Here is a 24971-nt window from a genome sequence, read left to right as displayed (position 1 = left end):
TTAATGAAGAATTCCGCCAGCAATGAAAGGAGATGCACGAGGCCACCGAGGGTACAGGTGTCCCAGATACGGGAGATGGATAAGGTGATGTCCAACTACAGTGGTATTGGGGCTCCTGGGGACCCTTGCAAGTCAAGGGCAAAGGTAGAGGAGCAGGAGAACAGGTCCAGAAGGCATATCGTCGGAATACCAGAGGGTGTGGAAAGTTTTATTGATTGATTGATATTTATCGTCACATGTACCGAAGTATTGTGAAAAGTATTTTTCTGCGGCCAAGGGAACATACACAGTCTGTACATAGTAGACAAAAGAATAATCGACAGAGTACATTGACAAATGGTACACCAACAAATGGTGATTGGTTAGTGTGGAACAAGGGCCAAACAAGAGCAGCATAGGTACAAGTGCCACAAGATACGTTTCAAAGATGCTGGCGAGGCTTGTGTGCTGGACAAGGCCCCAGAGGTGGTCAGATGAACAGGTCCCCAAGGCAAAAGCCGAGCGCGGGGGAGCCACCGCGAGCGGTGATTTTCAGGCTCCACAAGCTTGTGGAGAAGGAAAAGATCCTGCAGTGGGCCAGGGAGAAGCAGAACTGCAAATGGGAGGAAAACCGGGTCTGAATCTACCAAGATATCAGTGCGGAGCTGGCGAAGAGGCGTCCTGGATTTAACAAGGCCAAGGCGGTGTTATACTGAAGGCAGATTTGGTTTGGGGTACTGTACCTGGTGAACTATGGGTAATTTTCGATCGTCGGGAGTATTATTTTGAAATGCCAGAAGAGGTCAATGACTTCATAAGAGACCATAAATTGGGGGAGAACTGAATGTCGATGGGAGGCAGAGGAGCTGGAACAGCAGAGGTTAAAAGATGCAGATAAAGTGTGGGGGGGGGGGGGGGGGGGGGGCGGGGGGTTGTTTGGGTTGGGTGATTTTGTCGTTGCTGCTGCTTTTTAGGGGCCAATGATTTTTATAAGGGGTAACTGCCCCCCTCCCCCGCGCTGGTGTTTTTTTTTGGAAGGGGTGCCCTGTGGTTTTGGATGTGTCTTTTGTGGTGTGGGGGAGGGTGGGATCCACAGGGAGCCGTTTGCACAGATCAAAGAAGGAAAGGAGGGGGGGCAAGCGTAGGGGGCTTTGGGCAGGAGCTTCCATGCTGGCAGGTAATGCTGGTGAACGGAGGTGGATGGGAGAGGAGGCCATGGGGATGGCCAAGTGGGAGGGGAATGCGACATGGCAGACCTGGAAACTGAGCGTGGCCAAGGATGGAGAAGGAGGCCATCTTGGGTGGGCCCGGTTCAGGCCAAAATTCAAAGAGGTAGAATCGGAAGGGGATGCTGGCGGAAGGTAAAGGCAATTGGAGGCGTGGCTTCCGGTAAAATTTGTAACATGGACTGTACGGGGACTGAATGGGCCGGTGATGAGGTCTCAGCTCTTTGCGTACTTGAGGAGTTTCAAGATGGGGTGGTCTTTCTGCAGGACACGCACCTCCGGGTGAAGGACCAGGTCATTGAGAACGGGATGGGTGGGTCGGTATTCCACTCGGGGTTTGATTCAAAGCTGCAAGGGGTGGCCATCTTGCTGAGTAAAAGGATGGGGTTTGCAGGGGCAAAGGAAGAGCAAGACCTGGGTGGGAGGTATGTGAAAGTGAGCGAGGTGTTGGAGGAGACGCCAGTGGTGCTAGTGAATGTATATGCACAAAATTGGGACAATGTGGGGTTTGTGAAGGGGTTGCTGGGAATGATTCAGGACTTAAGACACACATCAGTTGATTATGGGGGGTGATTTCAACTGTGTGCTGGAAGCGAGGGTGGATAGGTCGAGCCCTAAATCAATAGGAAGATTGAGGATGGCGAAGGAGCTGAGATGGTTTATGGAACCGATGGGAATGGTGGACCCATGGAGGTTTAGGAACCTAGGGAAGAGGGAGTACTCCTTCTTCACGCATGTGTACAAGGTATACTCCAGAATTGATTTTTTTTTGTCGTGAGCCGAGCGGTGCTGGTTGGGGATTGAGTAAGCGGGAATGGTGATCTCGAAACATGCGCCACACTGGTTGGAGGTTAGACTTAGTTTGGGGCAGGAGCAGGGGCCGGGATGGAGGCTGGATTCGGGGCTTTTGTTGGATGAGCGGTTTTGTGAGAAGGTGGGGTCAGAGCTTATGTGGAGTTGAATCAGAATGGGGAGGTGTCGGTGGCCACATTTTGGGAGGCATTGAAGGCGGTGGTTCGGAGGGGGATGGTGTTCTCGTTCAAGGCGCACAGGGGCAGGAGGAGGGGGGAGGAGTATGGACAATTGTTGGGCGAGATAGTCGAGGTGGACAGGAAGGATTTGAGAGCTCCAACCAAGGAGGGGACCAGGGACAGGTTCAGGTATCTGGGGGTCCAGGTGACAGGGAAGTTGTCGACGATGCACAAGTGGAACCTGACAACATTGGTGGAGATGGTATGGGGCAATTTTAGGAGGTGGGATACGCTGCACCCTACACTGGCAGGGAGGGGCCATGTGGCAGATGAACATTCTGCCAAGGATCTTGTTTGTAACTCAGACCCTCCCGATCTATATCCCCAAAGCCTTTTTCCGGAATTTGGATGCAGCGATCTCAGAGTTTACATGGGCAGGGAAGCTACATAGGGTAAAGAGGGCCTGGTTACAGAGGCAGAAAGAGGGGTTTGGTGCTATCAAACCTGTTGCACTACTACTGGGCAGTGAACAGAGAGAAGATGAGACGGTGGTGGGAAGGAGAGGGTTAGAGTGGGTAGGATGGAAGAGGAATCCTGTAGAAGGTAAAGCCTGAGGGCAATGGTGACGGTGTCACTTCCACTGGCGCCGGGGAGGTGCACAGTGAGTCTGGTGGTGCAGTCCACGTCTAGGGTGTGGAGGCACTTTAGGATGATGGGGATGTCGGTGCTGACATGGTTGTGTGGAAACCACAGGTTTAAGCCGGATTGTGTATAGGAAGTGGAGGGAGGGAGTGCTAGTGAGGGTGAGGGATTTGTACTTGGATGAGAGGTTTGCAGGTCTGGAAGAGCTGAGGGAGAAGGTGGAGCTGCTGAAGGGAAGCAGGTTCAGGTATATGCAAGTTGTGGGGCGGAAGGAATGGAGAGGTTGGGCTTCCCAAGCTGCCGGAGTATAACTTGCTGGAGCGGTTGCAGCTCCTAGATGTGGAGGGGTAGAGCAGGATTGGTGATATACATGGTTGGCTGGGGGAGCAAGGGGGAGCGCAGGTGGTGAGGATCAAGAATAAATGAGAGGAGGAGCTGGGGGTGTGAGAAAGTAATTCCTGTATGCAATTTGCATTGAGGCAGTGGAAGGGAAGTCAACATAAGGGACTCAAAGAAAGAAGAGGTCTGGTTTCTTGTTGCTTACATGTTCAGATTAGAAGCACCGGTTTCAGGCACAGGGTGAAATAATTCTGGGGGGCCACAACGATGTAAAGTTGAATGGCACCACACTGACTGGCCCCGAAGCAATAAAGCACTGCGAGGCTCATTAACAAGGGGCAAGTGGGACTTCTGCCCCCTCACTGCAGCAGAAGTGCCATCCTCGATGGCCATCAGTTCCAGCAGCATAAGACTATGGTCAGTGGCAGCTGCTAGGACTACAGCTAAAGAGAGGAGCCCAAGGCCCAGCATTCTGATAGGAGGCAAGTGCAGGGGCTTGGTCCAGGAGGGTTTGGAGCAAGAGGGTTCAGTCTCCTGGGGGGTAGGCGCCTACCCCACAAAGGGCAGCCTCTGAAAAGCAAAGCACTCCCGCCCCCGCCCCCTCCCCGCCCCATCTGAAGTTATAAATTGGCTTCCAGCTCCCACCCTGCTGCCCACGCCAAACACATTTTGGCATGGACAGCACATTTCTTTCAGGTTCAACAGGCTTGATAGCCTAATTGTCATTCAATTGATGATTTAAATATTACAGGTGGGCTACCAATTTCAGCACCAATTCCATTTTACACACCCCTCACACAGGAACTATGCCCACCGGGGGCATATAAAATGCATAAATCCAGGCTAGTCATCCAAGATTTGCTGCAAATTATTGCAAATACCACACCTCCAACCACCACAACCATTTTCCTTTGAGAGGGGTTTGACTCCAACCAGAAGAGGGTTCTCCCCCCCCCTGATTCCCGCTGAGTCAGGCTTTGCTAGGGCTTGTTGATGCCATACTCCGGTCAATGGCTGCCTTGATGTCAACACTCTCACTTCACCTCTGGAGTTCAGCTCTTTTGTCCATGTTTTGAACCAAGGCTGTAATGAGGTCATGAGTTGAGTGACCCTGGCAGAACCCAAACTGAGCATCAGGAAGTAGGTTATTGATGAGTAAATGCCGCCTGATAGCAGTGTTGATGGCTGGGTTGAATTTGTCCTGTTTCTTGTGCACAGAACATACTTGGACAATTTTCAAATTACCGGGAAATGCCAGTGCTGTAGAGGAACAGCTTTGCTGGAGGCGCAGCTAGTTCTGGATGACAAGTCCTCAGTACTGTTGCAGGAATATTATCAGAGCCCATAGCCTTTGCAGTATCCAGTGCCTTCAGCCGTTTCAGGATATCACGTGGAGTGTATCAAATTAGCTGAAGACTGACATCTGTGATGCTGTGGATCTCCGGAAGAGATGGAGATGGATCATCGACTCAGCGCTTTTGGCCAAAGACTGTGGCGAATGCTTCAGCCTTATCTTTTGCACTGATGTGCTGGGATCCTCTATCAGTGAGGATGGGGATATTTATGGAGCCTCCTCCTCCTCCAGCGAGTTGCTTAATTGTCCACCACCATCCATGCCTGGTTATGGCAAGACTACAGAGTTTAAATCTGGTTTGTTGGTTGCGGAATTGCTTAGCTCTATTACTTGTTGTTAACATTGTTTGGCATGCAAGTAGTCCTGTATTGTAGCTACACCAGGTTAACACCTAATTTTTAGGTATGCTTGGTGTTGCTCCTGGCATGTCATCCTGCACTCTTCATTGAACCGGGATTGATCCCCAAGCCTGATGGTAATGGTAGAGTGGGATATATGCCAGACCATGAGGTTGCAGATCATGTTTGAATACAATTCTGCGGCTGCAGATGGCCCACAGCGTCTCTTGGATGCCCAATCGTGAGCTACTAGATCTATTCAAAGTCTATCCCATTTAGCACGGTGGTAGTGCCAGACAACTCAATGGAGGGTATCCTCAATGTGAATACGGGACTTTGTCGCCACAAGGACTGTTCAGTGGTCACTCCTACCGATACTGTCATGGACAGTGGCACCTGTGGCAGGCAGGCTGGTGAGGATAGGTCAAGTATGCTTTTCCCTCTTCTTGGTTCCCTCACGACCTGCTGCAGTCCCAGTCTAGCAGCTATATGCTTTAGGACCCGACTAGCTCAGTCTATGGTGATACTACCGAGCCACTCTTCATGCTTGATATTGAAGTCCCCCACCCAGAGCATATTCTGCACCCTTGCCACTCTTGGTGTTTCCTCCAAGTGGTGTTCAACATGGAGGAGTACTGATTCATCAGCTGAGGGGTGGATGGTACGTGGTAATCAGCAGAAGGTTTCTTTGCCAAATATTTGACCTGGTGCCATGAGACTTCATGGGGTCCAGAGTCGATGTTGAGGACTCACAGGGCCATTCCCTCCTGACTGCATACCACTGTGCTGCCACCTCTGCTGGGTCTGTTCTGCTGGTGAGACAGGACATACCACTACTGATGGTGGTGTCAGGGACATTATCTGTAAGATACGATTCTACGAGTATGACTATGTCAGGCTTTTGCTTGACTAGTCTGGGAGATAGCTCTCCCAAATTAGGCATAAGTCCCAAAGGTTAGTAAGGAAGACTTTACAGGGTCAACAGGACTGCATTTGCCGTTATAGTTTCCGGTGCCAAGGTCGATACCGGGTGGGCCACCTGGTTTCAGGGGGCTGATATACAAATCAAAATATCCATCATATTGCATCTAGGCAGAGTCACACCTGCTTTTAATCAAGTAGGTTACAAATGTCTCACCTCTACAATTGAGGTAATCTGCCTCAGCCACCAACTTATCATCCCTTGATGTCTTGGTCATCCTCCACAAATGAACTGCAGCAACACTACAATATGATGCATATAAATCTCCAAACTGACCTATAATAAATAGTGAATGTCCCTTAAACTCAAATATAAATGTGAACTGGAGATCTGGATGGCCAGGATGTGAACACACCAAGGTATGTGTATTTTTTGAATACATCTCCAGCTGCAACAGGATAATTATAGATGAGAAAAGAATACAGGCCACATTAGTTCATCCATTCAATTAAGATACTACGGTCCCTCTCACTGCAGCATCCATTTAAACTAAACGATTCTCATAGTCGTTTGGTAGTATATGGCTTAGGGTAGCACAGTAGCACAATGATTAGCACTGTTGCTTCACACGCCAGGGAATCAGATTAGATTCCCAGCTTGGGTCACTGTTGTGTGGAGTCTGCACGTTCTCCCCGGGTCTGTGTGGATTTCCTCCGGGCCCTCCGGTTTCCTCCCACAAGTCCCAAAAGACCTGCTTGTTAGGTGAATTGGACATTCTGAATTCTCCCTCAGTGTACCCGAACAGATGCCAGAATGTGGTGACTAGTGGATTTTCACACTAACTTCATTGCAGTGTTAATGTAAGCCTACTTGGGACAATAATAAAGATTATTATTATCATTGAGCATTGCTTAAAAAAATGCACATTTTTGTTGAAGCTTTTCATCTTGCACTCATCGGGACAATTTGCAAGAATACCAAATGTAAAGGGAACAACAATTTTTACTGTGTGAGAAGAGAATGCTGATTGGTTGAGAAGTCTATTCTAGCGGTTTCCTGTCAGCCTATAAAATATATTGATCATTGTGTGTGAAGAATAATTTCCTAATGGTAGTTCAAATACATTAGTTTAAAGCAATTTTCTTGATTTGACTTAAAAATATAATTAACTATCTTACATACCTTTGTCAGATTACCTGTCAAAAATGTCCTTTCAAGACTGAAAATCGCAAATATCTTGGGCGGGATCCTCCGTTATCCGGCGGGCCGGCCGTACCGGCACCAAAGAGTGGCGTGAACCACTCTGGCGTCGGGCCGCCCGGAAGGTGCGGTATCCTCCGCACCTTCGGGGGCTAGGCCAGTGCTGGAGTGGTTGGTGCCGCACCAACCGGCGCCAAAGGGCCTCCGCCGGCCGGTGCGAGCTCTGCGCAGGAGCGCCAGCGTGTTCCTAGAACTGCTTGCGCGATTCCTGTGCAAGCGCAGGGGGTTTCTTCTCCGCGCCGGCCATGGGAGAGCTTTACAGCAGCTGGTGCGGAGGGAAAGAGTGCCCCCACGGCACAGGCCCGCCCGCAAATCGGTGGGCCCCTATCGTGGACCAGGCCACCGTGCCCCCTCCCGGGGGCCAGATCCCCCACGCCCCACTTCCGCAGGCCGCCCGTAGAGCCAGGTCCTGCCGGTATAAACCTTGTGTAATTTACGCCGTCGGGACAGGCCGAAAACGGGCGGCCGCTCGGCCCATCGCAGAGCAGAGAATCGCCGGGGGGGGGGGGGGGGGGCGCCAGCAACGGCCCCCGACCGGTGTGACGCGATTCCCGCCTCCGCCAAAAAAACGGCGCCAGAGAATTCGGCAGCCGGCGTTGGGGCGGGATTCCCGCCGCCCCCCGGCAATTCTCCGGCCTGGCGGGGGGGTCAGAGAATCACGCCCCTTGTATCTTTGTATTTCAAACATTTAACAGGAAGCTACAATTCTCAATTATTTGGTTGTTCAAAGGTGCATTCTGACTACAGCACTAAATTTGATCATGCATTCCACTATTTTAGCTGTTCAGTTCCAGTAGTGTTTTGGTTATACTGATGTAGGCGGATGCCAATTAACAAGTATCTGCTGACACATTCATTTGGCCGACAAATGATGCATACTGTAGTTAGGCAGAAACTAAAGAGCCACATTTGTTTTAAAAAGCTTTCAAAAAACAAGTGGCTGCAAGCTACTTCTCATTGGTCATTTTGCTGTAGATCTTGACATACAAGTCTCCTGGCAGCAACTTGCTGAATTAATCAATAGCATCTGTCAGTAAGTAATTTATCTCAAATCAAAGACTTCTCAATGGCAGGCTCAATTCACATCAGGTTGCCGCTAGGTGTGTAAGATCTGCATGTTGGAACAGGTGTCAAAAGCATCCCTTGAAGGCCAATGTAAAACTAGATACATCTCACAAGACAGAGCAGGTGGTAATATCAGATATGGTAAAATTCCTGAAGAATGCAATACAATACATTAACAAAATCTGAAGCTATGCAAAAATATTTCAGCGAAAAATCTCGCAGTCCTAGGTTAAAAATACAAACACTGCACTCAGCCCAGATCAGCAATCAAACTGGCATTTAATTGCATGCTCAGCTATTATCTAACCCATTGCATGAAGGACAGCTTTTTTCCATATGAATTATTAGATTCCACTATGATTCAGGATACAACCATTCAAAACAGTTTGCATTTATACCTTGCCGTTTATGTAAGAAAAGTTCCAAAGCACTTCACAGGAGTGAAAACAAACACAATTTGACATTTTCAAATGTGCCGATATCAGGGAGTGTAACTAAATTTTGATCAAGATATCAGATTTAAAACACGATTATACAAGGGGAAGCGAGGGGGGGGGGGGGGGGGGGGGGGGGAGGCGAGCGAAAGGAGTTAACGAGTGGGTTTGGAAGGCAAGCGAAAGGCGGGGTTGAGTGGGGAATTCTCATTTTTAGGGCCTAGACAGCTAAAATTATGATCTGTCAAGGGTGAGGTGAAGGGAACAGGTAAACTGCATGTGAAACTAGAGCTAAAGGAACTAAGAGTTTTGAGGTTTGCATGGTTGAAGGAGGTTTAGACTAACTGAGGTAACAATGCCAACCTGGTGAGTCATGGTTGAATCACTAATCCCCATCAAGTTAGCTGATCTGAACTGAAGCAGAAGCGGGGCTGCACTGGTCTCAAGAGCTATGGAGGAAAAGATTGAACCTGTGGCTATCATGTGAGAAGATGATCATGATCAGTTTTGGGCCCTGTATCGAAGGAAGGATGTGCTGGCCTTGGAAAGGGACCAGAGGAGGTTCACAAGAATGATCCCTGGAATGAACAGCTTGTCGTATGAGGAACGATTGAGGACTCTGGGTCTGTAATCGTTGGAATTTAGAAGGATGGGGGGGGGGGGGATCTTATTGAAACTTGCAGGATACTGCGAGGCCTGGATAGAGTGGATGTGGAGAGGATGTTTCCACTTGTAGGAAAAACTAGAAGCAGAGGACATGGATAGCGTTTCGAAGAGTTTGTACAAATGGAATAGACCAAAAGTTTCCCTTCTGTATTGGAAGATTGTGTTATGATGCAAAAAAAAAAACAGAAGGGAAACACTTACTTGACCTTGCTCTCAGTATTCTACTTGTTGCAGATGCATCTATCCATGACAGTATTGGGAGGAGTGACAACCGCACAGTTCTCGTGGAGACAAAGTACCGTCACAGGTGCGCCACTGTGCTGCGTGTGACAGAGATAACTGGGATAGATTTAGAACAGTTCAAAACTGGACATTCATGAGCCACTAAAAAGTATTTAACCTCAATCAGTAAGTATATGGCCCGATATATTCCTCCGTCTACCATTACCATCCAATCGTGGTTTAATGAGGAGTGAAGGGGAGCATATCAATTTTCCAAGCTGCCGCCGAAGCGAGGCACCCAGCATACCCTCTAATTCTATCGTTTACTCTCGTTCTATGCTTCTAAAACTTCATTCTAACTCTTTTAAACTCTCTAACAATGTTCTTATTCAATTACTTCCAGCTTTAGCGATCTTTAGGACCCTGGAGATGCCTGAAACTGACAACCTGAAATCGACCTGGCCCAGCTGACCATGTGAGAGCAGCTGCCGGAGCTGCAGTCCCAGGCCTGGGGATTCCCCTATAGCGGCTGCCAGAGACCAGGAAGATGCCCTGGAAGCCAAGGCCTTCACTCTACAGGCTCCCAGAGACCTGGAAAACACCGCAGAAGCCGGGACCTTCACTCTTCTGCTCTGAAAAAAACAGATCAGCATCCCAACAGCTGGAGCCCCCCCCCAAAGCTCCCAACGCCACCGACCCAGAGAGCTGCGACCCCCTGCAGACCCCAAAGCTCTCCCTCCACTCCTCCCCTCTACAGTCGCCCCACACTCCTAAAAATCAACTCCCACAACCTATCACTAATACTGATTGTTTAAATTTACTTCCAGGTCTAGAGATCCTCCGACCTCTGAAGGAAGACCGCAATCTGGAAAGGACCTTGCGGAAGCCAACACATGGACCCGGCCGCCGCCTCATCCGCAACCGTGACCCCAGAGACGTCATACATTTACCGGTCTTCAGCATGGACTGGACATCCACCGACCTGTGAAGCCAAACCGCAGCCAAACAGCGACCCGGAACACTCGACCACGCAGACCCATTTTCCGAGGCAGGAACCACAAACAAGTCAACAAATCCTCTATCCACCCACCGACCAGATTGAAGACCCTCATTGGACACAACTATACTCTTAACACTGCATACTCTCACCGTCTCCTTGGCTCAAAGAGAAGCCGTCACTCCAGGAAGCGTGGAAAACGTGCAGGCCTGCAGGTGAGAGTGCAACAACGCGGCCCCAAAGCCCCTCTGCATAGCTTACTCCTAGCTAATCTAGAAAACAAACTAGACAAACTTAATGCCAGACTCACTTTTCAAAGAGAACTAAGGGACTGCTGTGTGCTCTGTTTCATGGAGACATGGCTCACTCCTGCTTCACCGGACTGTGCCCTACAACCAGAGAGTTTCTCAATCCATCGAATGGATCGTACGGCGGCCTCAGGCAAGGCTAGGGGAGGTAGGGTCTGCCTCCTAATGCCTAGACGTAGCAACACTGGCGGGTTTTTGCTCCCAGACCTAGAATAGCGGATGCTAAAATGCTACCTTCCGAGGGAGTTCAGCTCCATTATCCTGACGGCAGTTTACATCCCACTGCATGCGAACGTGAAAATCGCCCTGGACGAAATATTCACCACCACAAATGGCCTTGAAATGAAACATCCCGAGGCCTTGTTCATTGTAACTGGGGACTTCAATCAGGCCAAGCTCAAGAGCGTACTACCAAGTTACCATCAACACGTCACCTGTTCCACCATAGGCCCAAACATCCTGGACCACTGCTACACAAATATCAAACATGCCTACCGCTCTATCGCCCACCCACACTTTGGCAAATCTGACCACAAGGCTGTGCTCCTGCTCCCGGCCAAACGGCAAAAACTGAAGCGGGAGAATCCGTCAAAGAAAGTCATGCATTGTTGGTCTGTGGAATCGGATGATCTCCTATGGGACTGCTTAGAGTCAGTGGACTGGTCAGTATTTAAAAACTCTGCGACCAGCCTGAACGAGTACGCCACTGCAGTAACTGACTTCATTCGTAAGTGTGTAGAGACTGTGTGCCAAAGAAACAAATCCGCGTGTTTCCCAACCGGAAACCCTGGATGAACAGGGATATCCACTGCTTGCTGAAATCTAGGTCTGAGGCATTCAAGTCAGGCGACCCTGACCTCTACAAGAAAGCCAGATATGATCTAAAGAAATCCATCAAAGATGCCAAAAGACAGTACCGGACCAAGCTCATGTCCCAGGCTGGCCACACGGACCCCCGCCAACTACGGCAAGGTCTGCAAGACATAGGGGCTACAAGATGAAGGCATATAAAATCACCAGCTCCAACGCACCCCTCCCTGGTGAGTTCAACGCATTCTATGCATGCTTTGAACAAGAGGTCAGCGAGAGCAAGCCCTCCACTCCAGAAGCCTCGGATTAACTTGTATCTGAGATCACCATTGCAGACGACAGAGCAGCCTTCTCGAAGGTCAACTCTCGGAAAGCCACTGGCCCAGATGGGGTACCCGGACGAACACTCCGGTCTTGCGCGGAGCAGCTGGCGGGGGTATTCGCAGACATCTTCAACCTCTCTTTACAACAATCGGAGGTCCCTATCTGCTTCAAGAAGACGACCATCATCCGTGTACCAAAAAAAAGCCAAGCAGCATGCCTTAATGACTATTGTCCAGTGGCTCTGACATCCATCATCATGAAGTGCTTCAAAAAGTTAGTCATGGCACGACTCAACTCCAGCCTCCCGGATTGCCTTGATCCACTACAGTTCGCCTACTGCTGTAACAGGTCCACAGCAGACGCCATCTCCATGGCCCTGCACTCTACCCTGGAACACCTAGATAACAAAGACATCCATGTCAGACTCCTATTTATCGACTACAGCTCAGCCTTCAACATCATCATCCTACAAAACTCATCTCCAAACTCCGTGGCCTTGGCCTAGGTTCCTCCCTCTGCTACTGGATCCTGAGCTTTCTAACCCACAGGCCACAATCAGTAAGGATGGGCAACAACACCTCCTCCACGCTCATCCTCAACACCGGTGCCCCACAAGGCTGTGTCCTCAGCCCTCTACTGTACTCCTTGTACACCTATGACTGTGTGGCCAAATTCCCCTCCAACTCGATTTTCAAATTTGCTGATGACACCACCGTAGTGGGTCGGATTTCAAACAATGACGAGACCGAGTACAGGAATGAGATAGAGAATCTGGTGAACTGGTGCGACAACTAATCTCTCCTTCAATGTCAACAAAACGAAGGAGATTGTCATCGACTTCAGGAAGCGTAGTGGAGAACATGCCCCTGTCTACATCAATGGGAACGAAGTAGAAAGGGTCGAGAGCTTCAGGTTTTTAGGTGTCCAGATCACCAACAGCCTGTCCTGGTCCCCCCATGCTGACACTATAGTTAAGAAAGCCAACCAATGACTACTTTCTCAGAAGACTAATTATGTCACCTACGACTTACACAACTTCTACAGATGCTCCATAGAAAGCATTTTTTCTGGTTTATCACAGCCTGGTGTGGGACCTGCTCTGCCCAAGACCGCAGGAAATTACAAAAGGTCGTGAAGGTAGCCCAATTCAGCACGCAAACCAGCCCCCATCCATCGACTCGGTCTACAATTCCCACTGCCTCGGAAAGACAGCCAGCATAATTAAGGACCCCACGCACCCCGGACATACTCTCTTCCACCTTCTGCCGTCAGGGAAAAGATACCAAAGTTTGAGGTCACGTACCAACCGACTCAAGAACAGCTTCTTCCCGACTGCCACCAGACTTTTGAACGGACCTACTTTGTATTAAGTTTATCTTTTCTCTACACCTTGCCATAACTGCAACATTATATTCTGCAGTCTCTCCTTCCTTCCCTATGTATGGTATGTATTGTTTGTACAGCATGCAAGAAACAATACTTTTCACTGTATACCAATACACGTGACAATAATAAATCAAATCAAATCAGTAAATCAGGATCAGCACCAGGCTGACGTAAAAACTAAGTGCCAACAACACACGGCATTATTTGCATGCAGAACAGCAGAAGCAGCATGCGATAAACAGGGCAATGTGATTCCACAACCAATGAATCAGATCAAAGCTCTGCACTCCTGCCTCAAACATATACACTGATGGACCATTAAACAAACTAACTGGACAGAGGAGGCAGCTCCACAAATATCCCCATACTCTATGATGGGGAGGTCCAGCATGTCAGTGCAAGAGAAGTATTTTCAATCACTCTCAGCCAGAAGTGCCATGTGACCGATCAACTGCAGGTCCCTTCTGAGGTCCCCTGTCTCAAAGCTCTAAGTCTTTGGACAATGAAATTCACTCCATGTGATATCAACAATAAGGTTGAAATGTGATAAATGTAGGAATTTCAGATCTATATTGTTTTATGTATAATATATATATATATATTTATTTATATCTGGTACAGTGATCATTAAAAACCTGGGTTAGTGTGTGTGCATGTCTCTACTGCAGTAAGGTTTTAAAAAATCCTGGTTTAAAGGACAGACACTGTAGATGGGATAATTAAAGAATCGTAAAGGTAAGATCAAGATTCATTCCAACCATGTACAGTGTTTACCTAAATGGGGTTAATGAAATTTTGTTTATAGAAAGGTTCCCTGGGGTTCAGAGAATTGAGGGGTTGTGGCATTAATAGGATGGTCATAACCCAATTAGTGGGACAGCGATAATCAAGTTAATGAAAGGAGCGAGGGGCTGAAGCAGTCAGATGTTGAGTTTCAGTTTAGATTTGGATATGAACAGAACAGGAGCTTTTTGTCAAATGCTGGAAAGTTAAACAATAGTTTGACACAGGCAAGGCTCTGCAGGCTGGTTCTCTCTCAAAGCAGTCTCTCCAAGACATCTCTGTACAGCAAGTATTTGTGTGCTTGCTAACTGAATTTATAAGTGGATTTGACCTGAGACGGGTTTTGCTTGATTGGAGATAAAAAAAAAGATAGCAGTTAGGAGTTAAAGTGTTTCATTTTACTGTTAAGCATTGTAAGATATTTCCTGTATGATTTTCATGTTAGTTTAATGCTGTGTTAATAATGTTTGTTTTAATATACCATATTCCTATTTGTGCGTGGAGTCACTCCTGGAGCAAAGTATCTTTTCCTCTTGGTCTTACAAATTAAATTAAATATTTGATTTCTGTGCCGGATCCTAGAAAATGTTGAGGTCTGGTCTGGGATCGTAATAGAAACCACTGGATATAGCAACGGCTATGGGCTCTGACAATATTCTGTCAGTAGTAATGAAGACTTGTGTTCCAGAAATGCATGCCCCTATCCAAGCTGCTTCAGTACAGCTACTACATTGGAAGCTACCCAATAATGTCTAGGTATTTCCTGTCCACAATGAAATATGGCATATCCAATCCAGTCAATTATCGCCAAATCAGTCCGGTCTCAATCACTGACAAAGTGATAGATGGTCGACATCACTATCAAGCTTAGTCAGCAATAGGTTGCTCACCAATACTTATTTTGGGTTGCACAAGGTTGATTTATTTCCTGACCTCATTACAGCCTTGGACGAAACATGAACAAAAGAGCTGAAGTCGAGGTGATGTGAGGCAAGTGGGACCGCCTTTGATATCAAGACACCATTTGGCCCAGTGTGGCATAAAGGAGCCCTAGCAAATAGAACATAGAACATAGAAAAATACAGCACAGAACAGGCCCTTCGGCCCACGATGTTGTTCCAAACCTTTGTCCTAGATTAATCATAGATTATCATAGAATTTACAGTGCAGAAGGAGGCCATTCAGCCCATTGAGTCTGCACCCGCTCTTGGAAAGAGCACCCTACCCAAGGTCAACACCTCCACCCTATCCCCACAACCCTGTAACCCCACCCAACACTAAGAGCAATTTTGGACACTAAGGGCAAGTTATCATGGCCAATCCACCTAACCTGCACATCTTTGGACTGTGGGAGGAAACCAGAGCACCCGGAGGAAACCCACGCACACACGGGGAGGATGTGCAGACTCCGCACAGACAGTGACCCAAGCCGGAATCGAACCTGGGACCCTGGAGCTGTGAAGCAATTGTGCTATCCACAATGCTACCATGCTGCCCTTAAGAACAAATTAATCTACACTATATAATTCTACCGTAATCCATGTACCTATCCAATAGCTGCTTGAAGGTCCCTAATGTTTCCGACTCAACTACTTCCACAGGCAGTGCATTCCATGCCCCCACTACTCTCTGGGTAAAGAACCTACCTCATACATCCCCCTATATCTTCCACCATTCACCTTAAATTTATGTCCCCTTGTAATGGTTTGTTCCACCCGGGGAAAAAGTCTCTGACTGTCTACTCTATCTATTCCCCTGATCATCTTATAAGCCTCTATCAAGTCGCCCCTCATCCTTCTCCGTTCTAATGAGAAAAGGCCTAGCACCCTCAACCTTTCCTCGTAAGACCTACTCTTCATTCCAGGCAACATCCTGGTAAATCTCCTTTGCACCTTTTCCAAAGCTTCCACATCCTTCCTAAAATGAGGCGACCAGAACTGTACACAGTACTCCAAATGTGGCCTTACCAAAGTTTTGTACAGCTGCATCATCACCTCACGGCTCTTAAATTCAAACCCTCTGTTTTTTGGGGTTTTAAAAAAAATATTTTTTTATTCTCCATTTTCACATTTTCCTTCAAAATTTACACCCCACCCACAAACAGCAAATGGCAACAAATACAAAATCAATCCCCTTAACAACACTGACGATCCCATCCTCCCACCACCCCAAACAACGGCCCACCTGTCAATATATGCATCCAATAAATCAAAGCCTCCCACGGTGGAAACAAGAAACAAAGGAGAAACCCCTCCCCCCAACCTCGGTTCCTTCCCCCCAACTTTCCACCCCGGCTAGACCACTCGGACCCTGTTCTGCCAGGCTCCGATGGCCGCAGCCCCTCCCCCCACCTCACTCCCGTTCACTGGCCGGCTTAAACCGGCCAGCGGGAGGCCCCCGCCCGGGTCCTTTTCCCCCTTGCCCAGCCCTAGGAAAGCTCAGAAATCCCCTTTTAGCACACAAACCCCACATATCCACTTACACCCCAAAGAGCCCTCATTTCGAGTGAAAGTCCCATCACTTCCCTTGTCCAAATATATACAACATTGGCTTCTTTAGCCCATACACCTGCACGCAGTGAAACAAAAAAGAAGAAAATACAGTCATGAGGTTACATCGGCACATGGCCATTTCTCAATTTCTCAGTTCTGCCACAGTCCTTCTGCCTTCGCAAACTCCTCCGCTGCTTCTGCAGTTCCAAAATAAAAGTCCCTGAGCTTGTAAGTCACCCTCAGCTTCGCTGGATATACAATGCCGCACTGCACCTTGCTAATGTACAGTGCCCTCTTCACCTGGTTGAAGGCAGCCCGCCTCCTCGCCAGCTCCACCGTAAAGTCCTGGTATACACGTATACCAGCTCCAGCCCACTGCACCACCCGCTTCTGCTTGGCCCAGCTCAGGACCTTCTCCTGCACACTGTACCTACGGAAGCACAGAGTCACTACCCTTGGCGGCTCACTCGCCTTTGGTACAGGCCTCCACGACCGATGAGCCCGATCCAGTTCATATCGGGAGGGATCCTCCCCCTCCCCCAATAGTTTTGCCAGCATCGCGGCAAAATACTCAGTCGGCCTCGGTCCTTCAACTCCTTCAGGCAGCCCCACAATCCTCAAATTCTGTCGCCTGGATCTGTTTTCCGGGTCTTCCATTTTTCCTCGCAGATCCTTGTTAATGTCCATCACCTTCCGCATCTCCTTCCCCGTCGAGGCAAGTTGATCACTGTGCTGCAATAACGTCTCCTCCACTTCCTTCAGCACCACCCCTTGCTCTCGCACCTCCGCCACTGCGCTCGCCACCACCATCATCACCGGGGAAATCGCCTCCTCCACCAGCGCACTCAAAACCTCCCTCATCTCCTTCCTCATTGTCTCCATGTATTTTGTAAACTGCCTTTCGAATTCCACAGCCATCACCTTAGTTATTTCTTCAGCAGTACGCAATGCGGCCTCCCCTGGTGCTCCAGCCTCCATTTTCTTCACTGACCCCGCGGTGACCTTTCCACTCCCCGACGGACTTTCAGCTGTTTTTTTCACGGCCGTTTTTTTGCTGGTCTTCAACATTTCCCCTTCTCTGTGCTGTCTCCGACTTTTACTGCCTTCGCTGGCCCTAGGACCGGCCGTTAACCCCCGACAATGCCGTTCCCGAACGGGAGCCCTCCAACGCGCGGCTGCCTCCCGTCCGCCGTCACCGGAAGTCCTCAATCCCTCTGTTAATGAACGCTAGCACACCATAGGCCTTCTTCACAGCTCTATCCACTTGAGTGGCAACTTTCAAAGATGTATGAACATAGACCCCAAGGTCTCTCTGCTCCTCCACAATGCCAAGAACTCTACCGTTAACCCTGTATTCCGCATTCATATTTGTCCTTCCAAAATGAACAACCTCACACTTTTCAGGGTTAAACTCCATCTGCCACTTCTCAGCCCAGCTCTGCATCCTATCTATGTCTCTTTGCAGCCGACAACAGCCCTCCTCACTATCCACAACTCCACCAATCTTCGTATCGTCTGCAAATTTACTAACCCACCCTTCAACTCCCTCATCCAAGTCATTAATGAAAATCACAAACAGCAGAGGACCCAGAACTGATCCCTGCGGTACGCCACTGGCAAATGTGAAGTCAATGGGAATCAGGAGGAAAAATCTCCATTGGTTTGAGTCATTACTTAGCACAAAGGAAGATAGGTGTGGTTGTTGGAAGCCAATCAACTCAACCCCAGGATATTGGTGTAGTAGCACCTCAGGGTACTGTTCAAGTCCCAACCACCTTCAGCTGCTTCATCACTGATCTACCCTCCATCATAAGGTCAAAAGTGGGGATGTTCTCTGATGACTGCACAATGTTCATCACCATTCCGCCCTGATGCAGCAAGACCTGGGCACATTAAGGCTCAGATGGTAAGTAACATTCACACCACCCAGGTGCCAGGGAATCACTCTTTCCAACAACAATCTAACCAATGTGCCATAACATTCAAATGGCATTGGGACTTCCGGTGGCAACTGGTAGGAGAAGGTTCACATAAGGTAGATCTGCTATGGTCTTTGTTTCTTGGACTTTTTAAACCCGGTTCCGGGGATTTGTGACCAAAACCGGCCCATCATATAGGATAAGGAACTTTTTGGCGAAAATATGGAGAAGATTAATGGCAAGAAGATTACATGGGGTAATCATTCGATGAAGGGTGGCACGGTAGGGCAGTGGTTACCCCTGCTGCCTCACGGCGCCGAGGTCCCAGATTTGATCCCGGCTCTGGGTCACTGTCAGTGGGGAGTTTACACATTCTCCCCATGTTTGCATGGGTTTCGCCCCACAACCCAAAGATGTGTGTGTGATTGTTTTGGGGGGGGGGGGGGGGGAAAGAGAGAGGAGAAGACAAGTTCCCCAGAGTTGGATCGGGTCACAGAGTACTCCGCCTAATGCCTCAGGCGAATGAGCCGCCACGCGCTGCAATGGACCAAAGTGAATCGGGACTCAAGGTGGGAAGGAAGCATCATCAGGATATACCAAGATGTCAGAGCGGAGTTGGCAAAGCGGCGTGCGACTTTTAATAAGGTAAAGTCAGGTTATTCAGGCGGGGAGTCAGGTTTGGAGTGGTGTATCCGGCAAGGTGAAGAATGACTTTTCGGTCGAAAGATCATTTTTTCAATATGTCAAAGGAGGCAGAGACTTTTTTCAAAGAGCATGGACTTGGACTTGATTGAAGGGATTCAATTGGGACTTTATTGGGGAAAATTGGAAGGGGCTGGTTTGAGATGTGTTGGAGTTTGTATCTGTTACACATTTGGGATTGAAGGGGCTACAGTTGCCCAGGGGTAATGGTCAGGGTAACGGTATGGGGGAATATAGGACCCCTGGTAATGTAAGGGTGTTGGGCTCTGGTTACTCTTCCGTAGCCAGGACGGGCCGGAGTGCGCCATTTGTTCTTTGATCATACACCCTGGATGGGGGTTTACCTTTGCTAGCTATATAGTTGCAGCTAACCAATGGGAATGAGGTGGGGGAGGAGCTGCAGCTTGTTGGACTTCAGTGAGCCTAGATTGTATATTTGGTGGGTGGGGGGGGGGGGGGGGGGAAAGAGGAGGAGAGGAAAGAGGGGTAGGGATCTGACTGGGACTAAGGGATTTTCATTGTTGGGGGGGGGGTGGCGGGGTCCCAAGGTCAAGGATTTGTAAATGGTATTCCGTTTGTTTGGATTTGAAAATTTTGTGTTTTATAAAATGAAAACTTTAATAAAACCATATTTTAAAAAAACATTGAATGGCATTCCAACCCCCGAATCTCCCATTAAATAAAGGGGCTGGTTTAGCACAGTGGGCTAAACAGCTGGCTTATAATGCAGAACAATGCCAGCAGCGCGGGTTCAATTACCGTACTGGCCTCCCCGAACAGGTGCCGGAATGTAGGGGCTTTTCACAGTAACTTCATTGAAGCCTATTTGTGACAATAAGCGATTATTATTAACATTCTGTGGACTACCACTGACCAGAAACTTAACTGGACCTGCCATACAAGTACTGTGACTACAGAAGCAGATCAGAGGCTGGGAATTCTGCAGCGGGTAAGTCATCCCCGACTCCCCAAGGTCTGCACACCATCTACAAGGCACAAGCCAGAAATGGAATGGAATGCTGTCCACCTGCCTGGATGAATGCAGCTCCTACAATACTCAAGAAGCTGGACACCATCCAGATCTGAGCAGCCTGCTTCATTGGCACCCCATCCATGACCTTAAACATTCACTCACTCCACCACCTATGTACAGTGGCAGCTGTGTGCACCTTGTCACAGCTACTTCTACAGTGCCTACCTTCTAGCTAAAAGGACAAGAGCAGCATAAGCATGGGGAACCTGCATGATTCAAGGGATGGGTAATAAATGCTGGTCTTGGCAGCAATGCTCACATTCCAGGATGGATATAAAATGCAGGATATTATTTAATAGATCATAAAATTACTACAACAGAATCATATTTAATGCAGAGTACATTTTTTTGGATTTGATGCTACAGATGCAAAAATTGAATTTTTGGAGCATGCTGTTCAGGAACTGTGTTTTTCATGAGAGGATAAGAATGTTTTTTTCAACTAAATGATCATTAAAGATAAATAGCTTTACAGGTTGCTCCTCCTCTTACCTGATAGCACTGTGGTAATGACTTCAGAAAGAAATAAAACCAGATTCCTATCTTGCATGGCAACAGGTCCTGCCAGTGAGGCTTTATAACAGATCTGCAAAATAGGCATAACAAAATACAAATTAATCTATCGAAAGCAAGTTCCACAAGTGAAACTTCAATGCAACTCAAGCTAATGGTCCTATGTTATTTGAGGATGCAACCGCTTGGCCTGTTAATCTGGCGTATTGCTATGTTACCCAATAGATCAGATACATAAAGCTGGAATCATTGAAAAGTTACAGACCTCAAAAGAACCACCGGAATTGACACCAAGTGAAAGTCTGCTATTTCTCCACAGGGAAAGACAAGAGTGCGTAAAGCACAATCCTCTGCTACCAAGAGGGGTGGAACAGCGGGAAGCTGGGGAGAGAATGAGTGCTGGAGCTGGCAGATGTCGGCTGGAGAGACATTGTGAGTAGCTGTGGCATCTCAGAAATTAAATTTGTAGAAACACTTTAGAAGTTTCTTACTCAGGGTTTCAATCCCACAACAAGCTTTCATTTGAGCTACATAGCCGAGTTAGAGAGAGATCCTTATGCAGAACCTTAGATCCTTTCATAGAGTTTTTGGGTCCTGGACCAAGATTGGGAATTACTGAAGAAATCTGATTGCTATTATGTAGCTCAAATATGAACTGCATCACCCAAACTGATGCTGGCTGTACTTCATTTTTCAAAATCCATTTCAAATTTCCCATAACCTGGCTTTACAGTGAAAGGAATGTATACGTATTTTTCTTCTGAAAAGAAATCCTACATAGTTTGAATTTTAATAACGGTGTCAGCAGTTCTACTCTCTCGGACTATAATGCAAAGGTTCGCGTGGGAAACCTTTCTTGAGATCTCTGTGGATCTGACTCGACAGCATAAATGACAAAGTGAACTAAACAACAGCACATAGTATAAAAGTGACTGTATTAAGACAAGTTAACAAGTTTTCCATTTTACTATCTGCAACTACTTCTATTTGTCTCTTTTACTAACTGGTTAATTTGAGAATTGCTATGGACATAGGTAGGTTGGGGGGGGAAGGGGGTTATAATTTTATAAAAATAAATTTGGTGATATAAGAAATAGCTCTGGGTGTACACTAGTACCACTTCCTGTAATTCTATATTTGCAGTCAATCAATCATTCTTGCTATCATCAATTTCCTGCCTTCTTGCCTTAAAGCATTAAAATATTTTTGGGGTATGATTCTGTAGGCACAAATGGCAATTATACGTAACCCTTGACAGCAAGTGTTCTCGGGCTATACAACTACATGAGGTATTATAGCTGAACCCGATGCTGACCTCAACCCACATCCAGATACATGGAACTTCAAAACAGGGGCACAGAGAGGACTAAAAATCAGAAAACTAAAATTAAAGGAGGAGGTAGGAGTGCAGGTTAGCGAGGTGGAGGATGGTTACCAAGAAATAAAGGCGAGGGGCAGAAAGGCGAGGGGTAGAAAGGTGAGGGGCAGAAAGGCGAGGGAATTATAAAAGTGTAAGGAAATTTGACAATAGAACAAATTGAAAAGCTTTGCATCTAAACGCCCGAAGCATTTGGAACCAAATTAATGAGTTGACAGTGCAAATAAAGGCGAACGCGTATGGTTTACTGGCGATTACAGAGACGTGGTTACAAGGAGACAAGGTCTGGAAATTGAATATCCACGGGTACTCATTATTTTGAAAGGACAGACTGAAAGGAAAAGGAGGTGGTGTAGCCTTGCTGATGAGGAAAGGGATCAGTGCTGTAATGAGAAACGACATAAGCACTGAGATCAAGATGTGAATCAGTCTGGCTGGAAATAAGAGTTAGCAGAGGGAAGAAGTCCCTGGTAGGAGTAATCTATAAATCCCCCAAAAGTTCTGCAGTGGGGCACAGTATAAACCAGGAAATACTGGGGGCTTGTAAGAAAGATACGGCAATAACCATGGGTGATTTTAATATGCATATAGGCTGGATTAATCAAATTGGGAAGGATAGCCTCGAGGGAGAATTCATTAAATGTATTAGAGATTGTTTCTTGGAACAATACGTTGTGGAACCAATCAGGGTACTCTGGATTTGGTATTGTATAATGAGGGGGGATTAATTGCTGACCTCATAGTTAAGAATCCTCTAGGGAGTAGTGACCATAGTATGATAGAATTCAAAATTCAGTTTGGGGGCACGAAAGTGGAGTCCCACTCTAGCATTCTGGAATTAAACAAAGGTAATTACATAGGCATGAGGAGAGATTTGGCCCGAGTAGAGTGGGCAGGAAGATTAAAAGGTAGGACAGCTGATGAGCAGTGGCAGTTGTTCAAAGAGATACTCAATTCCTTACAACTAAAATATATTCCAGAGAGGAAGAAAGACGGTAAGAGGGGTAAAAGAATCCACGGCTAAGCAAGGAGATTAAGGACAATATAAAGACAAAAACTAAGGTATACCATGTTGCAAAGGCCAATGGCAAGCTGGAAGATTGGGAAACTTTCAAACATAAAACAAAGGGTTAGTAAAAATGTAATGAAAGGAGCCAAGGTAAATTATGAAAGAATGACAGCGCAAAATATCAAAAAGGATAGCAAAAACTTCTACAAGTACAGTCGCTAAAGTGAATGTTGGTCCTTTAGAAAATGAAACCAGAGAGTTAATAGTGGGAAACACAGAAATGACGGAGAGGCTCAATCAATATTTTCCTCAGTTTTCACGGTGGAGGACACAAGTACCATCTCAATAGGAACGGGGAATTCAGAGGTAATAGAAAGTGTGGAACTTTCAGCATCAATAGGGAAACAGTACTCCACAAACTCTTGGGATTGAAGATAGACAAGTCCCCAGGGCCTGATCGCCTCCATCCTCAGGTGTTAAAGGAAGCGGCAGCGAAGGTAGTTTTTTCATTGGTTATAATATTCCACGGGAAAGTTTCCAGTGGATTGTACAAATGCTAATTAAAATGCTTTATTCAAAAAGGGAGGGAGGCAGAATGTAGGAAATTACAGACCAGTTAGTTTAACATCTGTTCTTGGGAAATTGTTAGAATCCATTATTCAGGAAGTAATATCAGGACTTTTGGAAAGTCAAAATGCAATCTATCAGAATCAGCATTGTTTTATGACGGGTAAATCATGTTTGACTAATTTGCTAAAGTTCATCAAAGGTGTAACAAGCCAATGGATAATGGGTATCCAGTAGAAGTAGTATACCTGGACTCCCAGAAGGCGTTTAATAAGGTGCCGCACAGAAGGTTAATACACAAAGTTAGATCACTTGGGGTTAAGGGTAATTTATTAGCTTGGATAGAAAGATGGACAGAAGGCAGAGAGTCGGGATAAATGGGTCATTTTCTGGATGGCAAGATATAACTAGTGGGATGCCACAGTGTCCAGTCCTTGGGCCCTAATTATTTACAATCTACATTAACGACTTGGATGCCAGGATAGAAGGTCTATAGCCAAATTTGCAGATCATAGAATTTACAGTGCAGAAGGAGGCCATTCGGCCCATCGAGTCTGCACCAGCTCTTGGAAAGAGCACCCTACCCACGGTCAACACCTCCACCCTATCCCCATAACCCAGTAACTCCACCCAACATTAAGGGCAATTTTGGATACTATGGGCAATTTATCATGGCCAATCCACCTAACCTGCACATCTTTGGACTGTGGAAGGAAACCGGAGCACCTGGAGGAAACCCACGCACACAACGGGGAGGATGTGCAGACTCCGCACAGACAGTGACCCAAGCCAGAATCAAACCTAGGACCCTGGAGCTGTGAAGCAATTGTGCTATCCACAATGCTACCGTGCTGCCCCAAATGATGACGCTAAAATAGTTGGGACAGGAAGTTGGAATGAGGATAGAAGAACCTTACAAATGAATTTAGATAAATTAGGCGAGTGGACCAAAACGTGGCAGGTGCAGTTTAATGTGGAGAAGTGTGAGGTCATCCATTTTGGTTGTAAAAATGGAAAGGCAACTTATCTTAATGGGGAGAGACTTTGGGGTGCTCCGGTGCAGAAGGGTCTGTATGTCCTGTGCATGAGTCGCAGAAAACTAGCATGCAGGTGCAGCAGATAATAAAGTAAATGGAATATTGGCATGTATAGCTAAAGGAATAGAATATAAAGGTAAGGAAGTGTTGTTGCAACTGTACACGGCATTGGTGAGACCACACCTGGGGCGGGATTCTCCACACCCACGCCGAAGTGGCCGCGCCGCCGTGAACGCCGTCGAGGTTCACGACGGCGCGGAACGGCCCCGGTCCCGACCGATTCAGGCCCTGACAA

General features: G+C 47.3%; 1 protein-coding gene across 1 annotated transcript in view; it reads right to left on the bottom strand.

Moving 5' to 3' along the window:
* Nucleotides 1-24971, bottom strand: part of dnajc1 (DnaJ (Hsp40) homolog, subfamily C, member 1) — a 328861-nt gene that overhangs the window by 138119 nt on the left and 165771 nt on the right. The window contains exon 6 of the mRNA XM_072508505.1: nt 20665-20758. Within this exon, the coding sequence (XP_072364606.1) occupies nt 20665-20758 (94 nt within the window). The remainder of the gene's footprint in view (nt 1-20664; nt 20759-24971) is intronic.

The sequence above is a fragment of the Scyliorhinus torazame genome, chromosome 6 (assembly GCF_047496885.1).
Source record: "Scyliorhinus torazame isolate Kashiwa2021f chromosome 6, sScyTor2.1, whole genome shotgun sequence".
Taxonomy (NCBI): Eukaryota; Metazoa; Chordata; class Chondrichthyes; order Carcharhiniformes; family Scyliorhinidae; genus Scyliorhinus; species Scyliorhinus torazame.
The sequence above is the reverse complement of the archived record's forward strand: the minus strand, read 5'-3'. Positions and strand labels throughout refer to the sequence as shown.